The 25,699-nt window shown below is 48.0% G+C and overlaps 1 protein-coding gene across 6 annotated transcripts in view; it reads left to right on the top strand.

Moving 5' to 3' along the window:
- TMEM181 (transmembrane protein 181) overlaps positions 1–25,699 on the top strand; it is a 527,451-nt gene that overhangs the window by 30,795 nt on the left and 470,957 nt on the right. Inside the window, exon 2 of one of the 6 annotated variants that reach the window (XM_073551881.1) lies at positions 18,287–18,358. The exons of the other annotated variants lie outside the window; for them this stretch is intronic. Within the exon in view, the coding sequence (XP_073407982.1) occupies positions 18,306–18,358 (53 nt within the window). The 5' untranslated portion in view covers positions 18,287–18,305. The remainder of the gene's footprint in view (positions 1–18,286; positions 18,359–25,699) is intronic. 6 annotated transcript variants of the gene reach the window in all.

The following is a 25,699-nucleotide window of genomic DNA, read 5'->3' as shown; positions in this document are numbered from 1 at the left end:
CCCAGTTCGGCAGCTTCCCTGAGAGAGACGACTACCAAAGAGTTGGCATCTGGAGCAGGAGCTCCTGCGAGGTAACCCCGGACATGGGGATATAACTGTTGGTGCCCCTGATGTTCTATGGACACTAATGAACTGTTTGGCGTGCGGTCACCCACGGTAACTGGACAAAGAGGTCCAGCGTGTTTAGTGACAGCGTGTTAAAGCCGTGTACCAAGGATTGTGATGGACTATATGTAAGCATGTGACGTGTAACATGTTCCTCAGCGGTTTATGAAGGCATAATAAACTACACTAGACTGTTTAAGTGGAATTCCACAATTTACTTTTTTTTTTTTTTTTTTTAACATGTTCACAAAATGCTGAAACTGACATGCCATTATGATTCTCCAGGTCATTACGAGCAGATCCCAACATGTGTAGGTTCTTTTTATTTAAGTGGTGAAAAAAATTCCAGACCCATAGGGTCTCCATTTTTCAGTATCTGGGGCTGGATGAGGGCTAATTTTTTATGCAGCGAGTTGAAGTTTTTAATCGATACAATTTTGGTGTAGATGCAATGATTTGATCGCCTGTTATTGCAATGTTGCAGCGACCAAAGAACCTTAGGGCCCCGTTACATTTAGCGATGCATCAGCGATCCCGACAACGATACGACCTGGTCAGGATTGCTGGTGCATCGCTAAATGGTCACTAGTGAGCTGCCAAACAGGCAAATCTCACCAGCGACGTAGCAGCGGTCGGCGGTCGTTACTTACCTGTCAGACGCGGCGATGAAGACATCCTCCCGCCCGCGTCCACGCGTCGCTCGTCGGCGCCAGCAGGAAGCCCAGCAGGAAGCCGCGGATGAGAAATGGCCCAGGACGTTCTCGCGCGATCAGCGATAGCCAGCGGGGGAGCCGGTCGGAGGTAAGTGTCACACATAGCAATATCGCTGCTGCGTCACAAAATCGGTGACTAAGGTACACATCGGGTTTCTAAGGGGCGTACGTCACTTAGAAACCAGATGTGTACCTTGGGTACCAGCTCCCTGCATCAGCGAGCGCACTGGTAACTAAGGTACACATCGGGTTTCTAGGCACAGCGCGCCCCCTTAGAAACCCGATGTGTACCTTAGTTACCAGCTCCTGCTCGCTGGTCTCCTGCCTGTCACACGCAGCGTTGCGTGCTGACTAGCGGGAGACCAGCGACCCCAAAAACATCCAGGGCTTTCCATCAACGATCAGCGATACCGGCAGGGGGGCCGGTTGCTGATAGCTGTCACACACAGCGATCTCGCTGATGAGATCGCTGTTGCGTCACAAAACTAGTGACTCCACAGCAATCTTGCTAGCGAGATTGCTGTGTGTGACGGGGGCTTAAAGCTGCAGCTGTGACAGGCTAAGGAAAGGAAGGGGGGTCGGTCAAGCCCCCACACTGACATAGCATAGTTCAGTGTGTAAATAGAAGATTCTGCAATGTGATAATCCGGGGAATCTCCCGTCATATTTTACATTACAGCCCTCAATAGTCTCATTACACGTTTCCCCCTCCCTCCTCATACATATACCCTCTCATTTTCCATACTGCCTCCTCACACATCCCCCAGATTCCCTATACTGTGTCCGCATACATTTTCCCTTTGCTTCTCATTTTATGTCTGCACCCATCCCACATACATGACCCCATCTCATACTTTCCTCCACATATTGTGTCTTCGAATTTCTCCTGACCCCATATTGTCTTCACCTGTCCCTTCTTTGCTTCCCAAACTTGTGTCCTCAAATTATGCCCCGTTACACTAAATCTCCTCCACCCCCGTTACAGCAATTCTTCCCCACATACAGTAAATACCCCCCCCACACATAATACCCCCTCACACAGTAAATACTCCCCTACAGTAATACCCACCACACCCATTAAATACCTCTCAACACAGTAAATACCAATCCACACGCAGTAAATACTCCCGCACACGCAGTTTAAACCCCCAAAGCAGTAAATACCCCTCTACATGCAGAAAATATCCCCCACACAATAAATAACCCCCATCTTCGGTGTCTTCAACTCCATTTACTAAAGTAGAGCACTTAACACCAAGGCTCTCCACGCCGGCGAGTAACGTCAACAGCGTGATCACATGACCTGATCACGTCAATCTGACCCGGCAGTCAGAGCTCAAACTGTAGTCGTGTCTGAAAGACCAGAGTACCAACTGATCACTGGGAGGCGGCACTGCAGATTCTCTGAGCCGGCTATCAACTTGACAGCTGGCTCAGAGAAAGGCTGAATGCCCCGTCAGGGGAGATACTATGGACCACCGCTTTAGGCTGCCTGACTGCACCCACATGCATGCCCCCCCCAGATACGACTCTGTACAGTTGTGGCCAAAAGTATTGACATCCCTGCAATTCTGTCAGATAATACTCAGTTTCTTACTGAAAATGATTGATTGCAAACACAAATTCCTTGGTATTATTATCATCATTTAATTTGTCTTAAATGAAAAAACACAAAAAGAATTGTCCTAAAGCCAAATTGGATATAATTCCACACCAAACATAAAAAAGAGGGTGGACAAAAGTATTGGCACTGTTCGAAAAATTATGTGATGCTTCTCTAATTTGTGTAATTAACAGCATCTGTAACTTACCTGTGGAACCTAACAGGTGTTGGCAATAACTAAATCACACTTGCAGCCAGTTGACATGGATTAAAGTTGACTCAACCTCTGTCCTGTGTCCTTGTGTGTACCACATTGAGCATGGAGAAAAGAAAGAAGACCAAAGAACTGTCTGAGGACTTGAGAAACCAAATTGTGAGGAAGCATGAGCAATCTCAAGGCTACAAGTCCATTTCCAAAGACCTGAATGTTCCTGTGTCTACTGTGCGCAGTGTCATCAAGAAGTTTAAAGCCCATGGCACTGTGGCTAACCTCCCTAGATGTGGACGGAAAAGAAAAATGACAAGAGATTTCAATGCAAGATTGTGCGGATGTTGGATAAAGAACCTCGACTAACATCCAAACAAGTTCAAGCTGCCCTGCAGTCCGAGGGTACAACAGTGTCAACCCATACTATCCGTCAGCGTCTGAATGAAAAGGGACTGTATGGTAGGAGACTCAGGAAGACCCCACTTCTTACCCAGAGACCTAAAAAAGCCAGGCTGGAGTTTGCCAAAACTTACCTGAAATAGCCTAAAACGTTTTGGAAGAATGTTCTCTGGTCAGATGAGACAAAAGTAGAGCTTTTTGGGCAAAGGCATCAACATAGAGTTTACAGGAGAAAAAAAGAGGCATTCAAAGAAAAGAACACGGTCCCTACAGTCAAACATGGCGGAGGTTCCCTGATGTTTTGGGGTTGCTTTGCTGCCTCTGGCACTGGACTGCTTGACCGTGTGCATGGCATTATGAAGTCTGAAGACTACCAACAAATTTTGCAGCATAATGTAGGGCCCAGTGTGAGAAAGCTGGGTCTCCCTCAGAGGTCATGGGTCTTCCAGCAGGACAATGACCCAAAACACTTCAAAAAGCACTAGAAAATGGTTTGAGAGAAAGCACTGGAGACTTCTAAGGTGGCCAGCAATGAGTCCAGACCTGAATCCCATAGAACACCTGTGGAGAGATCTAAAAATGGCAGTTTGGAGAAGGCACCCTTCAAATATCAGGGACCTGGAGCAGTTTGCCAAAGAAGAATGGTCTAAAATTCCAGCAGAGCATTGTAAGAAACTCATTGATGGTTACCGGAAGCGGTTGGTCGCAGTTATTTTGGCTAAAGGTTGTGCAACCAAGTATTAGGCTGAGGGTGCCACTACTTTTGTCTGGCCCATTTTTGGAGTTTTGTGTGAAATGATCAATGTTTTGCTTTTTGCTTCATTCTCTTTTGTGTTTTTTCATTTAAGACAAATTAAATGAAGATAATATTACCAAAGAATTTGTGTTTGCAATCATTTTCAGTAAGAAACTGAGTATTATCTGACAGAATTGCAGGGGTGTCAATACTTTTGGCCACAACTGTATAGTTTGCTATACAGAATTGCATTTTATCCGCAAAAATCAGATGCAACGGAGGTTTGTCATCTGATTTTTTTTTTTCTTGCACCCGTAGACTTGAATGGGCTAGTCTAATCCGATGTATGGAGGAAACTAGTGCATGCCGCAATTTTTTTTCACATGCAAATTCAGTCTGAAAAACAAAAAAAATTACTCATCTGTGCTGTCCCATTGAATATTAGTGGTTCGAGTTCTATCCATTTTTTCACAACCAGTAATGGGACCAAAACTACAGTCGTGTGAACTAGGTAGAAGAAAAAATTGCCAGTGTCCCAGGCAGATAGTCCTATTTGTATCCTTTCTGTGATACGGCTCATTGATATTTTAAGAAGATATACTAAAGATCTTATTTGGGATGCTGGCAAATTTTTCTACTGAAATGTGCTGGTTCTGTTGCCGGCCATGCTGCCCATACTCATTATTTTCACTCCCTTTCAGGTAATTCTAATGCACTTGTCCCACATACGGGGTAGGCCTCTTTCACACTTTAGTTGTTTGACGTCAGTTGAAATCCGCCGATTTTAGAAAAAAACGGATCCGCCATTTTTTTGGGCGAAATCCGTTTTTTTCCCATAGACTTACATTAGCGGCAGATTGTGACGGATGGCCATCCGTTGCTTGACGGATCCCTTTTAATTTTAGCGTCCGCCGTCTGAAGTGGACGGACAAAGGAACGTTTTTTTTCAGCGGCGGAACCGCTTTTTGAAACGGAGCAAGCCCATAAGATTTTACCATGCAAGCAATTTAACCCTAAATGCCGTTCTGTTCCTTTAAATTTCATACACTGGCGGATCCGTCCACAAAACGGATCCGGTGCATCCGTTTACATAGCGGAAACGGATCCGTTTTTTCACACTTTGGCGGATTTCAACTGACGTCAAAAGACTGAAGTGTGAAAGAGGCTGTAGGAGTAGGGAATTGTGCTGCTTCCTGTTGCTAAAGTGTGGGATTCCTAGTTGGAGGCTAACAGTGCCAGTGCTGGAAGAAAAGTCTGATTTTGGAGCGCGCTGCTTGATAACACGTCTCCACAGTGAATTATCATTTATATTAGAAAGTTCTCCTTTGACGTGGCCGGGTCACACCTGAGGCAGCCACAGTACAGGACATCCTGTCGGACACCAACCACATCTTCTATGGCTAGGGGCTGCCATCATATCTGTGGAGTGTAAGTGCCCAGACACCAGCAAATTAAAATGGCAGCTCCCAGTGACTGCAAAATAATTTATAATTGTTAAAACATTAATTGTAATGTTTTTAAAATCAATGATCATATGTAATCAACTAGCTGTTTCCAGCCAGCTAACGCTCGGCACGCTCATTGCTATCTAATTAACGCTGCTGGTGATTAAACTAAAGTAAAAAATGACAACATTCAATAGCGCTTACGCAGGTGGTAAATTAAATTAAAATGAAGTTAATAACAATAATAATCATTAAAAATCTGAATAATACTAATGATACATTTTATTCACAGTGTAAAATCAAAAACAAACTGGATTCAGTAACATGTGCGTTTTTTTATTCATTCCAGCATCTAAACAAATTTCATAATGAAACATAAATTAAGTTAAAATTTCTCTGTAAACACAATTAAATATCAGCTTCCCTTCCTTCTGTCACTCGGTTGATAAAAACCTTGTGATATCTCTCTCTATCCTTATCAATCTGCTCAGGTGTTCGTTGTTGATAACCAATCCTACGATTTTGTCGATATTGTTGTTGTCGAGCAGCTACTGCATCGTTGTCCGGATTTTCCTGCGGCCTGTGAGATGGACCTGGCGACTCTTCTTGGCTCATTTTGTTTGGGAGAATGCGGATGCAATTAAATGTACGTTTACCTTGGCTGAAGTGGTTGAATTACATAGAAAGGAAGTGCTGCGTGTGGTAATGTGGGGGGGGGGGGGGGGGGCGGAGCCTCGTGTGGTAATGTGTGGGGAAGGGAGCCTCGTGTGGTAATGTGTGGGGAAGGGAGCCTCGTGTGGTAATGTGTGGGGAAGGGAGCCTCGTGTGGTAATGTCTGGGGACGGAGCCTCGTGTGGTAATGTCTGGGGACGGAGCCTCGTGTGGTAATGTGGGGGGGACGGGATTATGTGTGGTAATGTGGTGGGGGGTGGGATTATGTGTGGTGATGTGGGGGGGGCGGGATTATGTGTGGCAATGTGGGGGGGCGGGATTGTGTGTGGTGATGTGGTGGGGGGCGGGATTATGTGTGGTAATGTGGTGGAGGGTGGGATTATGTGTGGTGATGTGGTGGGGGGCAGGATTATGTGTGGTGATGTGGTGGGGGGCGGGATTATGTGTGGTGATGTAATAGGGGGGCCGGATTATGTGTGGTGATGTGGTGGGGGCGGAACTCTGTGTGGTAATGTGGTGGGGGGGCGGGATTGTGTGTGGTAATGTGGTGGGGGGGCGGGATTGTGTGTGGTAATGTGGTGGGGGGTGGGATTGTGTGTGGTAATGGGGTGGGGGGGCGGGATTATGTGTGGTAATGGGGTGGGGGCAGAGCTACTGTGCAGGGGGCGGGATTAGCGAGTAATCACGATGCGCATATATATATATATATATATATATATATATATATATATATATATGTGTATGTATGTATTAATACAAAAATAAAAAATGTAACATTCCATTTGAGGAGAACTTTTCAATACAAGTGATGTCTCCAGAGTAAATCTTCTGCAACACCCACAGTCCATTGGTATATTTTTTTTACAAAACCATAATCTTCTTTGATTGGGGAATGAGGGGTTATTCCCATTTCAAACATTTATAGCATGTCCATAGGACATGGGAATTACACCTATTTTGAGAATGCACCCCTCATTTCAAAGAATTTTCAGAAATTGCCATAGAAATGAAGAGAGGGAGCGGCCCATCGGGACCACCTTCCATTCCTGGTGGTGATAGACAATGCCCCTTTCTTTAGTTAGAGGCTCATTCACTTCAATGATAACTGATCAGCAAAACGTGAGAACCACTACGATGTGCAGAGGTGTGCCCTTCCAGTTACTCTCTGTATATATGGGTTCCTTGAGCATTTAGTTGGGGTGCCGGACATCCACTGATTTAATACTAAAGACTCAAGTTCTGGAAAACCCAGTTAAATTGTTCTCGACAAATCATGTAAGGGTGTGTGCACACTAGGGTGACCGGATCTCATATGGGGGGGAAAAAAGTCGGAATCTTGTTCATCTGGACCCCACAAAACGATTCCCCTTTCCAGATATTGAGATAGCCAAAATTTGAGCTCGATCAAACGACGTTAACCCGTGTCGCTCGTCGCTCAAAGTTTGAAAAAAATCCAAATTGAGGTATTTTAAGATTTAGGTATTTTGCATAGTCTGTTAGACTATAAAGAATGTGACAACAACATTGCAGAAATAGCCCTGACCAAATTTTCGAACCATTTGTGGTATTTGAATGCAGAGTTGGTGGGATTATCGTTTTTTGATCCCACCATTACAGACAATGAAAAGTTGTTAATGGCTAATAAATTGCTCAGTAGCACAGATGAACCATCAGAGCACGCAAACCTACATGAGTTGATAATTTTACATAGTTATCTAATCTATTCTAGAGCTTTTGTTAAAGTAGTTTTTGAAACATCAGAATATAATGCTCGGCATTTGCTTACAACTTGCAGGACATATTGCTTTTGTTCTTCATCTTTTGTCAGAAGGCCGTTAAAGTCGGTTACTTCCTACCTCTTAATTTTTCTTTCCTAACTTTTGGATTTACAACCCTAGCGTGCTCTGATGGTTCATCTGTGCTACTGAGCAATTTATTAGCCATAGATTATGGCCCGATGCTATCGCATCGGGAGGATGCGATAGCATCACACCTCTTGCCATGTTAACCCTCAACACACACACTCCTCAACACACACTGCTCTCACCATCTCCACTCACTCTTTCACTCCACATACGACCCCTTCTCTCACTCCGTCTCTCATACTCACGCCGTCATCGCCGCTGCTCCACGATCCCCGACATCTTCTTCCGCCGGCGCCATCCTGGATCCAGACGTTGTCCACGCCGGCGACATGTTCTTGCGGCGACGCCATCTTGAGTATCGTGAAATCCCGCGATAGTCAAGATAGCGTCGCCGGAAGAACATGTCGCCGGCGTGGACGACATCGGGATCCAAAATGGCGTCGGCGTAATCTCGCGAGATTTCGCCGATGCCATCTTTTTGGATCCCGAGTCGTCCACGCCAGCGACATGTTCTTGCGGCGACGCCATCTTGAATCTCACGGGATTTCACGAAATCCAAGATGGCGTCGCCGCAAGAACATGTCGGCGGCCTGGAGAACGTCTGGATCCAGGATCGCGGCGGCGGAGGAAGATGTCGGGGCAGCGACGATGACGGTGTGAGTATGAGAAACGGAGTGAGAGAAAGGAACGTATGTGGAGTGAAAGAGTGAGTGGACGTGAGTGGAGGTGAAAGGTGAGAGGAGTGTGTGTTGAGGCGGTGTGGTGTGTTGAGGGTTAACATGTGCGTGTGTGTGGTGACGTCACCGGTTACAACTGGACGGAAGTTGTTACAACCGGAAGCTGCTTAGGGCATTTATTAGATGATGAGGAAGAAGCCGTCTGTTGTTGGCGGTGATGGCGTGTAGAGGCTTCTTCAGCCAATGTAATAGATTTAGAGTTAGGGGATTCGTGTGTGAGACGACGGCGTTTATAAGCCTTAATCTTGTCAAGTCGATGCTGTTTTTCCTCAGGAGTCTCATTAGCACGGCGTTGTTTTTGTCGTAGTGCTAAAGCTGCTTTCCTTTCACTGGCATTGGCATACTGTGCATCGGTATTGAATGGTGGTATTGATAGGGCAGAAACAGATTGCTGATTAGTTATGTCAGTGAACGGCATATGGGATGAAGTGTAGCAGTAAATTGTTCCACATGCTGATGTGGAAGCATCCTGTTGTGAGTCTAATAATAATGATGAGGAAGAGGCCGTCTGTTGTCGGCGGTGACGGCGTGCAGAAGCTTCTTCAGCCAATCTTATGGATTTAGAGTTAGGGGATTCATGTGTGAGGCGACGGCGTTTATAAGCCTTAATCTTCTCAAAGCGATGGTGTTTTTCCTCAGGAGTCTCATTAGCACGGCGTTGTTTTTGTCGTAGTGCTAAAGCTGCTTTCCTTTCACTGGCATTGGCATACTTTTTGTTATGACTCATGTTGGCACAGGTAAAGGAGTCTATTTGGCAGTTATCTGGCAGTGAAGAAGGCGTCCTGGAGTATTGTAGAGTAAACAGATACTAATTGACCCTGTAATTGCCCAGCAGTAGTTATGAAGTGGTAGTGGCAAATTGGCCCTGTAGTTAGACACCGGCAGAGGAGCAAGGCAGCAGTAGTTATGGCGGTAGAGGCAAATTGGCCCTGTAATTAGACACCGGCAGAGGAGCAAGGCAGCAGTAGTTATGGCGGTAGAGGCAAATTGGCCCTGTAATTAGACACCGGCAGAGGAGCAAGGCAGCAGTAGTTATGGCAGTAGAGGCAAATTGGCCCTGTAATTAGACACAGGCAGTGAACAGTCAGAGGAGCAAGGCAGCAGTACTTATGGCGGTAGAGGCAAATTGGCCCTGTAATTAGACACCGGCAGAGGAGCAAGGCAGCAGTAGTTATGGCGGTATAGGCAAATTGGCCCTGTAATTAGACACCAGCAGAGGAGCAATGCAGCAGTAGTTATGGCGGTAGAGGCAAATTGATCCTGTAATTAGACACCGGCAGAGGAGCAAGGCAGCAGTAGTTATGGCGGTAGAGGCAAATTAGCCCTGTAATTAGACACCGGCAGAGGAGCAATGCAGCAGTAGTTATGGCGGTAGAGGCAAATTGATCCTGTAATTAGACACCGGCAGAGGAGCAATGCAGCAGTAGTTATGGCGGTAGAGGCAAATTGGCCCTGTAATTAGACACTGGCAGAGGAGCAAGGCAGCAGTAGTTATGGCGGTAGAGGCAAATTAGCCCTGTAATTAGACACCGGCAGAGGAGCAAGGCAGCAGTAGTTATGGCGGTAGAGGCAAATTAGCCCTGTAATTAGACACCGGCAGAGGAGCAAGGCAGCAGTAGTTATGGCGGTATAGGCAAATTGGCCCTGCAATTAGACACCGGCAGAGGAGCAAGGCAGCAGTAGTTATGGCGGTAGAGGCAAATTAGCCCTGTAATTAGACACTGGCAGAGGAGCAAGGCAGCAGTAGTTATGGCGGTAGAGGCAAATTAGCCCTGTAATTAGACACCGGCAGAGTAGCAAGGTAGCAATAGTTATGGCAGTATAGGCAAATTGGCCCTGTAATTAGACACCGGCAGTAAACAGGCATAGGACCAAGGCAGCAGTAGTTATGGTGGTACAGGCAATGCCAAGCGTCCGCACAGCAAGTCAGCGTGAGGTAAATGACGCAATTTCACGAATGCAAGATGGCGTCGGCGAAATCTCGCGAGATTTCGCCGACGTCGTTAAGGCTGTGTGCACACGCTGCGGATTAGGTGCGGATTCATCCGCGCGGATTTTGTAAAATCCGCAGGTGAAACCGCAGGTCAAAAGACCTGCGGTTTTACCTGCGGATTGCTCTGCGGTTTTGCCCTGCGTTTTTTCATCTCCTCAATAGAGGAGATGGCAAACCGCAGGAGAATCCGCAGAAAGAATTGACATGTCAATTCTTTCTGCGGATTGAAAACTGCAGATAATCCGCGCGGAAAATTCCGCACCGTCTGCACTGCGGTTTTTGATTCCCATAGGGAATCATGGTACTGTACACCGCAGCAAAATCCGCAGCGTGTGCACACAGCCTCACACCTCTTGCCATGTTAACCCTCAACACACCACACCGCCTCAACACACACTCCTCTCACCTCCACTCACTCTTTCACTCCACATACGTTCCTTTCTCTCACTCCGTTTCTCATACTCACACCGTCATCGTCGCTGCCCCGACATCTTCCTCCGCCGCCGCGATCCAGACGTTCTCCAGGCCGCCGACATGTTCTTGCGGGACGCCATCTTGGATTTCGTGAAGTCCCGCGATATTCAAGATGGCGTCGCCGCAACAACATGTCGCTGGCATGGGCGACATCGGGATCCAAAATGGCGTCGGCGTAATGTCGCGAGATTTCGCCGAGTTCCTGGATCCCGATGTCGGCGGCCTGGAGAACGTCTGGATCCTGGATCGCGGCGGCGGAGGAAGATGTCGGGGCAGCGACGATGACGGTGTGAGTATGAGAAACGGAGTGAGAGAAAGGAACGTATGTGGAGTGAAAGAGTGAGTGGACATGAGTGGAGGTGAAAGGTGAGGGGAGTGTGTGTTGAGGCGGTGTGGTGTGTTGAGGGTTAACGTGCGTGTGTGTGTGGTGACATCACCGGTTACAACTGGACGGAAGTTGTTACAACCGGAATCTGGTTAGGGCATTTATTATTATAGATTAACAACTTTTCATTGTCTGTAATGGTGGGATCAAAAAACGATAATCCCACCAACTCTGCATTCAAATACCACAAATGGTTCGAAAATTTGGTCAGGGCCATTTCTGCAATGTTGTTGTCACATTCTTTATAGTCTAACAGACTATGCAAAATACCTAAATCTTAAAAATACCTCAATTTGGATTTTTTCAAACTTTGAGCGGCACGGGTTAACGTTGTTTGATCGAGCTCAAATTTTGGCTATCTCAATATCTGGAAAGGGGAATCGTTTTGTGGGGTCCAGACGGACAAAATTGCGACATCGATTTTTTGCGGTCACCCTAGTGCACACGCTGCAGATTCGCAGCAGTTTCTGCTGCGGTGTACAGTACCATAATATCCTATGGGAAATGGAAACCGCAGTGCAGACGGTGCAGATTTTTCCACGCGGATTTGCTGCTGTTTCTAATCCGCAGAAAGAATTGACATGTCAATTCTTAATGCGGATTCCGCTGCGGTTTACCATCTCCTCCATTGTAGAGGTGATAAACGGCAGGGCAAAACCGCAGCCTAATCCGCAGGTCTTTTGAATCCGCAGAGTGTGCACGTACCCTAAGGCCGGAGTCACACTGGCGAGGAATACGGGAGAGTGAGAGGCGCAAAAAGCACGCATTAGACACGGACAAATGATTTCCTATGGGGTCACTCGCACCTGCCGTATATTTCTCCTCAGTATCCAACGCTCCGTGCCACTCGCAGCATGCTGCGATTGTCAGCGTACTACGCCCGTAGTACGCCAATGCAAGTCTATGGTTGCGCAAAAAATACGGATTACACACGGACCACACATGTGACTTGCGAGAAATACGCACCCGGTGTCTTTTAGAAACCCTGTCATAGGGCTCCATTATATGTCCATTTTGCAAGCCTGCGAGAAAATCTCACCATACGGATTGCATACGGATGCTGACATGCGCAAATACGCGACCACACCTTGATTACGGATGACATACGGAGCACTATTTAAGGGTCTGTCATCCGTATTACGCATGTAAAATACTGACCGTATTTTGCGCAGGTTAGTGTGACTCCAGCCTAAAAGTACGTCCTGTGTTGGCCCCCATGTAAAGATCAAGCTCAGAGGGTGAGCTCGCCTCTCGCCATACCGGGCAGATGCCATCTGTGTTACGTAGCCTGCAGCCGCTTGTAGTGGCAATGGCTGGAGCTAGCTTTAAAGGGACTGTCCGCACAGAATGACTGATCAAACCAAGCGCTTGGTGCTTCACGATGAGGCCAATCATTTAGGTGCATGTTCCTACCTGCTTGGTTTCCATCTTTGATTTCAAATAAATAAAAATGTTATGGGGCACAGAAGATAGGCGACACAAACCAATTTTTTCTTTATAAATTTTTTTTTAATACCTAAATAAACAACTATATAAGTTAAAAAAATATATGTCAGAATTCATTATTTATTTCACCACACATGGAACTGTTTAAATATAATAAAGTGAATTATGTCATTCATAACAACAACTCGTCTGGCAAAAAACAAGTCGTCAAATGTTATGTGGACGGAAGAATAAAAAAAAGTGGTTGATCTGGGTAAAAAAGGAGAAAAGAAAATCAAAGGCACAAATCTGAAATGTAATAGTGGTATGAAAGTATTAGGCCGGGGTCACACTAGCGAGGAATACGGCCGAGTGAGAGGCGCTAAAAGCACGCATTAGACACGGACCAATGATTCTCTATGGGGTCCCTCGCACCAGGCGTATATTTCTCGGGTGTATTCTACGGTCCGTGCCAATCGCAGAATGCTGCGATTGTCAGCGTACTACGGCCGTAATACGCCAATGCAAGTCTATGGGTGCGCAAAAAATACGGACTACACACGGACCACACGTGACTTGCGAGAAATACGCACCAGGTGTCTTTTAGCAAAGCCGGCAATTCAGTGCGCTATACAGTAAACTCACACTGACAGTTATAATAAAGAAACGAATGAATAGATATATACACATAGAATACATATACACTATATATATGCCCATTCTATGTGTCTATATCTATTCTTTGGTTTCTGTTATAAACCCTGTCATAGGGCTCCATTATATGTCCATTTTGCAAGCCTGTGAGAAAATCTCGCCATACGGATTACATACGGATGCTTACATGCGCAAAATATGCGACCACACCTTGATTACGGATGACCTACGGAGCACTGTTTAGGGGCTATTCATCCGTATTACGCATGTAAAATACTGACCGTATTTTGCGTCGGTTAGTGTGACCCCGGCCTAAAGGGAAGTTGTTAGCATATCTCTACATATGGAAGCGGGGGTATAGCGGGACACGAGTGTGGCCCCTAATAAAGCACTTTAGGGTGTGTGCACACGTCAGCGTTTAAGCGTTTTTACCAGCAAAAACGCTTAAAAGAAGCATCCCATTCATTTTAATGAATTCTGCACTTTTTGTGCATATTGATGCTTTTTTTTTCCATGAAAAAAACGCATCGCGGTAAAAAACACAGCATGCTCATTAATTTTGTGGAAAAATCCGCATTTCTCACTATATTCTATGAGACTGGGGATGCTCCGGAAAAAATCGTGGCAAAAACTCACGGAAAAAAATCTCAGGGAAGGAGTCAGTTCTTTTGTCAGGAATTTTCTGCATACGTGGGTACATAGCCTTACAGATATCCAATGTTAGTGATGAGATCTAGCTCAGAAACCAAATACAAATCAGGCAGGAACTGCAGTCCAAGTGTCCGAGCTGGACCCTCCCCCAGTGCACATGCAGCCTCATGAGCATAAGGCAGCCACACTGGAACTCTACAGATAAAGTGCTGCTTCTATTGGGGGACGATATGGTACAGCCATACAGTAAGAACGCCGCGCTTCCATTGCTCACACTGGTGACTGATAGCTCGGGGGACATGTTAGAAAACAGAGATTGACCTTGTGGGGGAAGAGTGCTGCCCCTCTGGAGCCTGAGAACAGAACAGGCATCGTACAATGGGGACAATCAGCCCAATCTTAGGATTTAGGGTCCCAGGACTCTTCCCAGACTTCTACTATGGTAAAGCCACATGTACAGCTCTTCTGTGCTGCCCCTCAGAGTGGTGTACATATGAACGCCTGTCCTCCATGTCCGTGCTGCGTCAGAACGGTGTGCGTATGAACGCCTGTCCTCCATGTCTGTGCTGCGTTAGAACGGTGTACCTATGAACACCCGTCCTCCATGGCCGTGCTGCGTCAGAACGGTGTACCTATGAACACCCGTCCTCCATGGCCGTGCTGCATCAGAACGGTGTATATATGAACGTTCGTCCTCCATGGCCGTGCTGCGTCAGAACGGTGTACGTATGACCGTCTGTCCTCCATGTCCGTGCTGCGTCAGAACGGTGTACGTATGACCGTCTGTCCTTCATGTCCGTGCTGCCCTTCAGAACGGTGTACGTTCCAGAAACCACCATGGCTACCGGGTAGTTAGTACGCAAGTTTTTACTTTGCAGGTGAAGATTGTAGTGTGAGTGTCAGTCTTTGGGAGCTGCAGCGCTGATTGGTTTATCAGGGCAGTGAAGGCGGTGCATTTAGGAGCGCGCTCAGTTCCTGGGACGGTGGAAGGCGCGCATTCAGGAGCGTGCATTTCTGCCTCTTGGTGCGCATTTCACAAGTGCAGAGTGCGCATTTCACAGGTGCTGGGTGTTAGGCATCAAGTTTCCCCCACTGTACAGGGGAACCTCGAGCCATGTCATCTGTGGTCTCCCATTCCTCTGCGGCTGCAGAGATTCCTGCTCAGCAGAGATGTCGGTCCCAGCGCCTTGCCCAGGCTGATACTGGGCGTCTGGTTGCTCTTCCTGGCTCTGCTATTGTGTCATGTGTGAGTCAGCAGCAAGTAGACGCTCCTGGGACTAAGTCCTGCTTTTCCCCTACTGAGCATGCCCGTGGGACGACCTCTCATTGGAGGTTGGAGGTCACATGCGCTGGTCTCGTTCCTGCTCGGATTGGTCCACCGGGAAGGTTCAGGAAGGACGCCGCTATAAAACACTTGCATGGCCTCTCGGCCATGCGCTAGTGTAGATTTGTGTTTAGACTTGTGTGTATGATGATGGATGCATGAATCTGGTGCCTGACTCATTATATAACCCCCCCCTCCTTTGATACGTATGAGTTAGGGTTAGCCTAGTGTGGGTCAGCGCCTTGTAAAGCATGTTCCATAGTGCTCCAGTCACAGCACAAGTATTAGCATAATAGTACCACCATATCTATTGTACCTCTGGGCGGTATGCATCTATCCAGTCTACCCGGTGACTGCTAACAGGGCACAGCGTTTTCCCTAGCGTCCCTCTGGTGTCGCAGCTGCGGTTCCGTGTGCAAATGGGTCTAGAACGACTCTGCCTCCGTGTCTCTGGGCAGAGTTCTGTGACCGTGTTCCTTGCGCTTCCATCCTATAGGTGCGGCCCTGTGAGGTAACAGGTTTCGCCTCTTACACACCGGGTGAGGTAACCCGCGTGCATTATTATCCGCCATTATCTAGCAGCAGTTTTCCATCTCTGCACGATGAACCCCGGGCTGCGAACGCACCTAATTAACATCTTTTATTATTTGGTGCGTTCCACCAGCCCTTACACTGGGCGCGTGTCACAGGTGCTGGGCGCATTTCACAAGTGCAGGACGCGCATTTCACAGGTGCTGGTCGTGCTTTTCACAGGTGCTGGTCGTGCTTTTCACAGGTGCAGCGTCTCCACGCATTTGACAGGTGCTGGGTGCGCATTTCACAGATGCAGCGTCTCCACGCATTTCACAGGTGCTGCGTCTCTGCACATTTCTGCCTCTCCACCGTTTGCCACTCTGTCGTATGATCCGTATTCTGCCTATAGTAAGCTGTTCCCATTATTCCCAGGTGCTGCGTCTCCACACATTCAGGAGCGCGCATTTCTGCCTCTTGGTGCATATTTAGGGTGTGTTCACACGTTGCGGATTCTGCTGCGGATCCGCATCAGATTTGGCCCTGCGGATCCGCAGCATTTTCTGCTGCATTGTACAGTACCATTTAAGTCTATGGAAAATGAAAAGCGCAGTGCACACGTTGCGTATTTTTCCGCGTGGATTTGCTGCGATTTTAAATCCACAGCATGTCACTTCTTTGTGCGGAATCCGCAGCAGTTTGACACCTGCTCCATTACAGGTGTCAAACCGCAGGCTAATCCGCACTAAATCCACAGGTCAAACGCAGGTCATTTGACCTGTGGATTTAGCCAAATCTGCGTGGAAAAATCTGCCGCAGAATCTGCAACGTGTGCACACACCCTAAGGAGCAGAAGGCGCGCATTCATGAGCGCAAATTTCTGCCTCTCCACCCTTTGCCACTCTGCCGTATGATCCGTATTCTGCCTATAGTAAGCGCATTCAGGAGCATTCATAAATTTTCAAACAGAATCAGTGTGGAAATTGATATGCGCAGCACCACATGGTCGGGAGCAGGATGAGGGTGCACAGTGTGGGGGTGACACTATGATACTCCGACGCCTCACCTTCCCTTTAAAGCGGTTGTCCAGGACTTTAACGGCGCTAAGAAATAAGTGGGTAGCGCCCCCAGTGTTAGAAAATCTCCAGGGAACATGATTCAGGTTGGTTTTTACAGATGTATGGGCAGAAAAAAAATAAAAAAAAATAATCAAATTTTGAAAATTGCCAAATTTCAAAATTTTTTGCCAAATTTCTGTTTTTTTTTTTCAGAAATAATTGCAAGTCATATCAAAGAAATTTTACCACTATCATTAAGTACAATATGTCACACAAAAACAATCTCCGAATCAGCGGGATCCATTGAAGCTCCAGAGCTCCTCAAAAGGGACAGTGGTCAGAAATGTAAAAATTGGCTTAGTCATTAAGGTCAAAATTGGTGCGGTCACTAAGGGGTTAACATTGATAACCCATATTTAGCACTGGTTACACCCGCCATCTTGGCTGTTAGCCCTTCCCTGGTGTCGGCTGGAGCTGCTCAGTCACCGACACCCACAGCACAGCGTCACCGGAGCTGTGTCCACAGTCGTGTACTGCAAGTCTGTCGGCGGAGCTGTGCAGCACAGGGACTGACAAGTTCCAGCCAACACCTGATAGGCTGAGGTGCCAGTGTCGCACGCCCCCACTGATCACACACACGGATGACCTATTCTAAGGAAAGGCTGTCAATGTTACAGTCCTGGACAACCCCTTTAAAAAGAGAACAGCTCAAGGGATGAAAGCTCATGCCCACTATGGCAGCCCCTCCAATGCTGCTATATGGGATTGTTGAGTAGCTGCCGTGTAAGGCTGCGGAAATTAACGTGCCGTTGGTGTGTGGTGCTGTGGGTCGTGGAAGGACGATCAATAAAGAAGACCTGTTGAACACGATCCTGTCTCTGTCTCAAGTCTGTCTGCGGCAAGTAACGGACCACCCCCCGGACGGTTGCCCTCACTCCTACCTTACCTACACTGCCATGGCTCCAATTCATCACAGTTTATTAGTGTGGCATTAGGTTACCATGAATGATATCACCATTAGTCACCAAGGTCATGTGATGTGAAATTGCGCCATTAACGGTCAGGGAGTCCAGGGGCATGCAGAGGACAAGCTTTGGCTTTTCCGTTTCTCGTTCTTACATGTCAGTCATCCCAGTAGCACCAGGCAGCACAGACTTAGAATGGGGCCTATTTTGGCATCCAGTAAGAAAGGCGGCAGAATGTGCAGTGACTAATGGGGGACAAGTCCTATAATCGGAGCATATACCAAGTTCCCCAAACACCACATGCATGTATGACGGTGACTGCGGCTCTTACCTCTCGGTTTAGTCGACTGTTATTCTCTTCCAGCGCTTGCAGAAGATGATCGATGGGGGAATACGGCATCCAAACCAAAGGAGACAAGGCAGACAGAGGCCACTGGTAAGAAGTATACAGGATGGAAAAGATTAAAAATCATGGCAGTTTTCCTTTAAAAACATTGCCACCTTAGTCTACAGGTTGTGTCAGATATTACAGATCAGCTCCAAAGAGAATGTTTTCCTAATTCTGTACGACCCCTTTAACAATTGTGCCTCATGTAGATAAATTATGTATGTTGTGAGGTAGTGCTGTCATTCAAGGTTGGGGGACACTCGCTTGGCAGCCACACAATCAGATCCAGCTCGGGTTTTCATAAGCCATAACAGTCCATGAGGTTTATTTGTCATCATAAACCACAGAAGCAACATAAACAGCATTACAGCATAGCGTCCATTATACCTTCACTCTGGTTAAACCTGTGGTCACACACAGGTTACTCAATGTCCATACTCAGGCTCTTCAGCCTCATCATTATCTCACCCACGTCAGGGTTCTCTCATGGCTGTTGCTCCACGCTGCAGACATCCACTCTATCCTCTGGGACTCTCCGATGCTAGCAGCCATTTCACCCAGTCGCACACTGGCTGTTAGTGAGGAGATCCTTCTCACGGGACCTTCCAAACTGGACCAATCAGGTCCCAGCATTTACCACATGTGACCTACCCTGGCCACCATATATGGTCTGTAGCCACGCCCACCGGGTCACATGGCTATGACCTCATCACAGGTCCTTCACATACTCACATAGCCTTTTACTATAGGTGCTATCAGACACACCCCTGGGTGGATTTGTAGGCAGCTAGAACCCGCCCATCTCTCCAGCTGCCTGAAGGCTTCTCCCTAACACATAGGCACGAAAGATCAGCTCTGCTGATCAGCACATAACCAAGCCTTCATCTCAAAGCCACCCACTTTGAGATACCTAACTATCCTTCAGGATTTTGCCACTCATCCGTTCTCTTGGGACATCCACACAGCGCCCCCTAGTGGACACAGTGGTCATTACACCACAATGTGTTATAAGGGACAATGTACCACAAGATTTTTTCTGCTGTGTGATACAAGTCAACAATCTGGAGTCTCCAAACTCCGTCTGATGCCGGATTCCAGACCGCTGACCTTCATACTGCAGCCCACATGGTCCTTACCAGCTACGGGTCTCCTGATCCAAATACGATAGCCTCATATGTACAGACTGTTCAGTTGGGACCCAAGTGGATATTGGGGCAGCAAAGTGGCTCAGTGGTTAGCATGCAGTGGCTCAGTGGTTAGCATTGCAGAACTGAGGTGCTGGATTCAAATCCCAACAAAGACAACACCTGCAAGCAGTTTGTATGTTCTCCCCATCTTCTCTATTTTCTCTCACACTCCACAGACATCCCGATAGGGAATGTAGATTGTGTGCCCCGATAGGAACAGCGATGACGTCGTTAAAGCTGTGGAATTAATGGTGCTATATTGGGGGAATGAGGAACCAACCAGACCCTAATATTCCGGCGCTCCTGACCACAACGTGTAACTGGGACCTACTCTTGCTAAGTGAGGGTTAAAGGGAACCTGTCACGTCATTTTGGCCCTGTAAGCTGCGGCCACTGCCTTTCAGGGGTTATCTACAGTATTCTATAATGCTGTAGATAAGCCACCGATCTAACCTGAAAGAGAAGAAAAAATAGAATTAGACTTACCTGTAATTCGGTTTCTAGAAACCTTCCACGACAGCATAGGAGGATGTCTCCACGCCCTAATGGGGGACAGGAAGCACGAGAGGTTAAAAGGTCCCTCCCACCTCCCTCTCACCAGTGACTTATAACTGATTACCATAGCACCGGTTACCTCAGGATTCTCAGAATTTGTCCAAGAATGCAGGGAGGGAAATAGTGGTGTCGTGGAAGGTTTCTAGAAACTGAATTACCGGTAAGTCTAATTCTATTTTCTCTAGCAACTTTCCACGACAGCATTGGAGGCATAACAACCTATACTGCACTGGGGGAGGGGGGGGGGGGACAACGGCCTGAAGAACTTTTGGGCCAAAGACTAAATCCCTGTTGGACACAAGGTCTAAACTATAGTGTTTAGTGAAAGTATGTAAGGAGGACCAGGTTGCTGCCTTACAAATCTGCTCTGAAGATGCACCTGGCCTCTCAGCCCATGAAGTAGAGGTAGATCGTGTTGAATGCGCTTTGATCCCTGCAGGGGTGGGGTGATGTTTTGCGCCAGGTATGCTTCAGAGATAGCCTTTTTAATCCAATTGGCAATGGTATTTTTTGCCACCTTCTTTCCTCTGTTCAGACCAGAGGTATGGATAAATAGGTTGTGGTCAATTCTATATGGTTTGGTGTACTCCAAGTAGTGGAGAATTATACGTCTTACGTCCAGCGTGTGAAACACCTCCTCTTTGGGGTTTGCTGGGTTTTGTCAGAATGAAGGAAGAAATATATTCTGAGACCTATGAAAGTCAGACACAACCAATGGTAGAAAAGATGGATCAAGGGAGAGAACTATGGAATCGTCTCTAACTGTTAGGTAGGGTTCCTTGATTGAGAGAGCTTGGAGCTCTCCTACTCGCCTTGCTGAGGTTATTGCTATAAGGAAGGCTAATTTGTAGGTGAGCTGAGAAGTACAGGATGACAGAGGCTCAAAGGGTGATTGAGTGAGTCCCGTAAGCACCACATTCAAGTCCCATGATGGGACAGAGACTAGTTTTTTTGGATGTAGCCTAGCGGCCGATGTCATGAATCTTTTTATACACCTGTGGTTAGCCAAGTCACAGTCAAACATAGAGCTTAATGCTGATACTTATACTTTTAGTGTGCTAGGTTTTAGACCTAGTTTCAGCCCCCTCTGTAAGAAATCTAGGATAGGGGAAATGTTAGGGTTGTCTGGGTCGGGCAGGTCTGGCAGACACCATGAGGAGAATCTCTTCCATATTTTATTATATATGGCAACGGTGACCGGCTTCCGAGATTTCTGGAGGGTTTTAATTACCGCCTCTGGTAGCCCCCTGGCCCTCAAGATCTGGGTTCAGAAACCAGGCCGCTAACTTCATTCCCCTGAGGTTCGGGTGATGCAGAGGGCCCTGTAAGAGAAGGTCGTCTTTTATGGGTAGGATGAATGGCCCGTCTACCTGTAGTTCTGTTATTAGAGAGTACCAGCTCCTCTTTGGCCATAGCGGAGCTACTAGAATTGTTGGGGTCTGATCCTCCCAGATTTTCCTCCGGGTTGCAGCAAGGATTGGAACTGGCGGGAAGGCATATGCCAGATGGAAACTCCACCTGTGGGCGAAGGCGTCCACTCAGGAATCTGTCCCTGGGGTTCAGGGAGAAGTAGTTTCTCACTTGAGCATTCTCTCCTGAGGCTAGTAGGTCCACCTCCGGGAGACCCCACCTGCTGACTAGTGTTCGAAAGACTCTTCCATTCAGAGCCCACTCGCCGGGCTGGATGCTTTTTCTGCTCAGGAAATCTGCCTGAAGATTGTCTGTACCCCTCAGGTGGACCGCTGTCAGGGAACGAAGGTGTCTTTCGGCCCAGCAAAATATTCGGCCTGAGAGGCCCTCCAGGTTGCTGGATCTTGTGCCACCCTGGTGCCTGAGATGTGCTACTGTTATTTTGTCCGAGTAGACTCTGATATGTTGGTCTTTGGACCAGGTGTCTTGCTGCCAGGAGAGCTTCCTCCAATGCTTTCAGCTCCCTGAAGTTTGAGGATCTTGCACTCATTTTCTGGCTCCATAACCCTTGGAATGGCTGACGAGACACTACAGCTCCCCAGCCTTTTTTGCTGGCGTCTGTCGTTAACGTAACCAGGGGGATCTGGGACCAGTTGATTCCCCTGCACAGGTTTTTGCGGTCCATCCACCATGCTAGTGAAGCCTTCACTGTTCCCGGGGTCTGGACCCTTTTGTTCAGGCAGGTGTGATCCCTGTTCCAGTTTGTTAAGAAATGAGACTGGAGTGTTCTGGAGTGGGCCTGCGCCCAAGGCACCGACTGGATGCAGGAGGTCATTAACCCTAGTATGGACATGGCTGACCTGAGGGTCGGTGACCTCTGTCCCCTGAAATCTGAGACTCTTGACATTATGGACCTCTGATGTTCCTCCGGGAGGAAGGACATTTGATTCTTTGAATATAGTAGGATTCCTAAGAATTTTACCTCCTGAGAGGGTTGAATTTGTGATTTCTTTATATTTGGGATCCACCCCAATGATTGAAGAATGTCCAGAGTCTGGGCTACCTGGTCTTCCAGGGTCTGGTAGGAGGACCTTATTATCAGTAGGTCGTCCAGGTAAGGTACAATATATATACCCCGGCTTCTGATGTAGGACATGGCTTCTGTCATAATTTTGGAAAAAACTCGAGGGGCAGAGGATATTCCGAAGGGAAGCACATTGTATTGAAAGTGCTTGACTTCCGGACCCTGATGAATCGCAAACCTCAGATACTTCCTGTGGGAAGGATGTATGGGGATGTGGAAATAAGCATCCTTCAGATCTATGGTTGCCATGAAGTACGACGGCCCTATCAGAGGAATGGCGGTCTTTACTGACTCCATCTTGAATTTGCGGTACGCAATATGTCGGTTGAGGCCTTTTAGATTTATTATTATTCTTGCCTCCCCTGTGGGCTTTTTTACTAGGAACAATCTGGAATAATGCCCCCTTCCTTGTTCCTCTGCAGGGACCCAAGAGATGGCTTTTGAGTGTAGAAGAAGCCGAATGCCGGATTTTAATGCTGGGATCTCCCGAGGTGGTAGGGAGGTAACTCTTATACCCCGCGGGGGGGAGGATTCGAGCTCTAGCAGTAGGCCCTCTCTGATCACACTGAGGACCCAGGGGCTGTTGGAAATCAACTGCCAAGCAAGAAAAAACCTCGAAAGCCTTCCCCCGACCGGGGTCGAGTCATTGCTTTTCTTGAGGTTGCTGCTGCTGCTGGGGGACCAGGATGTTCCTGCCTCTCCCTTTAGCGTAGCTCCATCTTCCCATCTTTCCCTTTCCTCGCGATTGGGATGACTGACTCTGGGGGGCTCGAAAAAGACGCTTTCTTGTCATCCTCTGCTCTGGAAGCACCTTTTTATCTGTGGCCTTTTCTAGAATTTCGTCTAAGGCCGGGCCGAAAACATGTTCGCCTTTGAAGGGTAAAGAGCAGAGTTTAACTTTGGATGTAACATCCCCACTCCATGTTTTAAGCCAGAGGGCCCGCCTGGCGGAATTTGACTGGACCATGGCCCTGGCAGAGGCACGGATCATCTCCATTGATGCATCCGCCAGGAAACCCGTAGCTCTCTGCAAGATAGGAAGGGAGTTAAGGAGGTCACTCCTTGAGGTACCACGAGAAATATGGCTCTCTACCTCCTCAATCCATTGGAAGAGAGACCTAGAGACACAGGTGGACGCGATTCCTTATTTTAAAGTAAAGGCAGAGGTTTCCCAGGCTTTTCTTAGGAGGCTTTCTGCTTTACGGTCCATCGGGTCTCTTAAGCTGGGATGCATCATCGAACGGCAGAACCGTCTTTTTTACCACTCTTGCTACCTGGACATCTACTTTCGGGATGTCCCATCTAAATTCCTCTCCCTCTAGGGGAAATCTATGTCGGAGTTCTGAAGGGGCCGAGTAGCGTTTTTCTGGATACTCCCATTCCTGGGAAATCATATCTGCTACACTCCTGTGAACTGGAAACCCCGTTCGCTTAGGCCCCTCATATCCACCGAACATGCGATCCTGTGCTGTCTGCATGACGGGTTCGTCCTCTAGGCCCATAGTGGCACGTACTGCACTGACCAGCTCCTCCACATATTCCGTGGAACGGAGGTACCTTCTAGTGTTGGCTGACCTAGAGGTTCCTGGTTGTTCCCAATTCTCGGATCCCGAATTGTATGATCTTTCTGATTCTGACTCTGAATCCTCTATTTGAATTTTCCGTTTTTTAGGGGGTGGTGAACCCACAATCGGAGGGAGTGGAGGTGATGGAGGGGGGGCAGGGCAGCTAAAGAGGTTTGAACCTGATGGGTAACCAAGCTGCGGATTTCGTCAATCAATGATGGATGCTCAGCCCTAACCACCTTATCCGTGCAAGCTTGACATAGCTTCTCCCAATTTGAGGGAAGTTTTGTGCTGCATATGGCACATTTGGCCGACTTTCTAGATGTATTGGTGCTCTTATGGGCAGACTTTTCTCCCTATGGAATAAGGGGGAGAAGCATTTTGAGGACCTATGCCCTGACCTCACCATTAGGACCCCCCTTGACACTTACTGTGGCTGGGGCAGCGCTGGGCTCTGCAGACGCAGGGCAGAAAGACCCGTCCATGCTAACAGGGGATTCTCATCTTACCTGTCGGCATCTTCCGGCGGGTTAATATGAGATTAGCCCCGCCCTCAGCGCAGTCATCTGTTTCCCCCTCCTCCTCCCTGGGTCCCGGAGCAGGCACAGCCACACTGGCGAGCTCCACGCGCCGGCAACAGGATGGGGGCCGCCATGACAGCGTGACTTCCACATACCCTGGAAGTGACACGCGCGCTGACGTCACTTCCGGTATCACACTGCACGCAGGGGGAGGAGGAGAGACCGGAGAGCTGCAGGAGGCCTCCGGTCAGGGATCACTGGCCCGCTTTACTCCCCATAGGGGAGCGCGGGAGGGCCAGGAAACGGTCCCGAGTTCAGGAAAAGACGGGAGCAGAACGGAGGAGGGGAGGCGGCGCCACCAACCACCACTGCCCGGCTTTTGGATCTTCCAGGTACGCTGCGGCAGCCGGCCACACAGCATACCAGACCTCTCCATGCCCCATGGGGGACAGGAAAGTCACTGGTGAGAGGGAGGTGGGAGGGACCTTTTAACCACTCGTGCGTCCTGTCCCCCATTAGGGCATGGAGATATCCTCCTATGCTGTCGTGGAAGGTTGCTAGAGAAACAAGTTTTATTATACTCACCCGGGTGCGGTTTGTTCCGATGGACGTCGCAGGTCCGGGTCCACCGCCTCCCATCTTCATGCGATGATGTCCTCTTCCTTGCTTTGTGTCGCAGCTCCTGCGCAAGCATACTTCTTTGCCCTTTTGAGGGCACAGCAAAGTACTGCAGTGCGCAGGCGCCGGGAAAGGTCATAGAGGTCCTGCGCCTGCACACTGCAGTACTTTACTCTACCCTCAACTGGGCAGAGCAGTGCGCCGAGGGAGAAGTAAGGAGGAGGACATCATCACATGAAGATGGGAGGCTCCGAACCAGACCACGACACCCACCGTGCCCAACCCTGCCCCCCGGTGAGTATAATAAAACTTGTGTTTATTCTGTTTGAGGTTAGAGCGTGGGCTTATCTACAGGATTATAGAATGCTGTAGATAAGAACTGAAAGGCAGTGGCCGCAGCTTACATGGCCAAAACGACCTGACAGGTTCCCTTTAACAAGTTAGGTCAG

The sequence above is a fragment of the Dendrobates tinctorius genome, unplaced genomic scaffold (assembly GCF_039654945.1).
Source record: "Dendrobates tinctorius isolate UK_male_01 unplaced genomic scaffold, ASM3965494v1 ptg000181l, whole genome shotgun sequence".
In the NCBI taxonomy this organism is placed as follows: Eukaryota; Metazoa; Chordata; class Amphibia; order Anura; family Dendrobatidae; genus Dendrobates; species Dendrobates tinctorius.
This window is presented reverse-complemented; position numbering and strand designations above follow the sequence as displayed.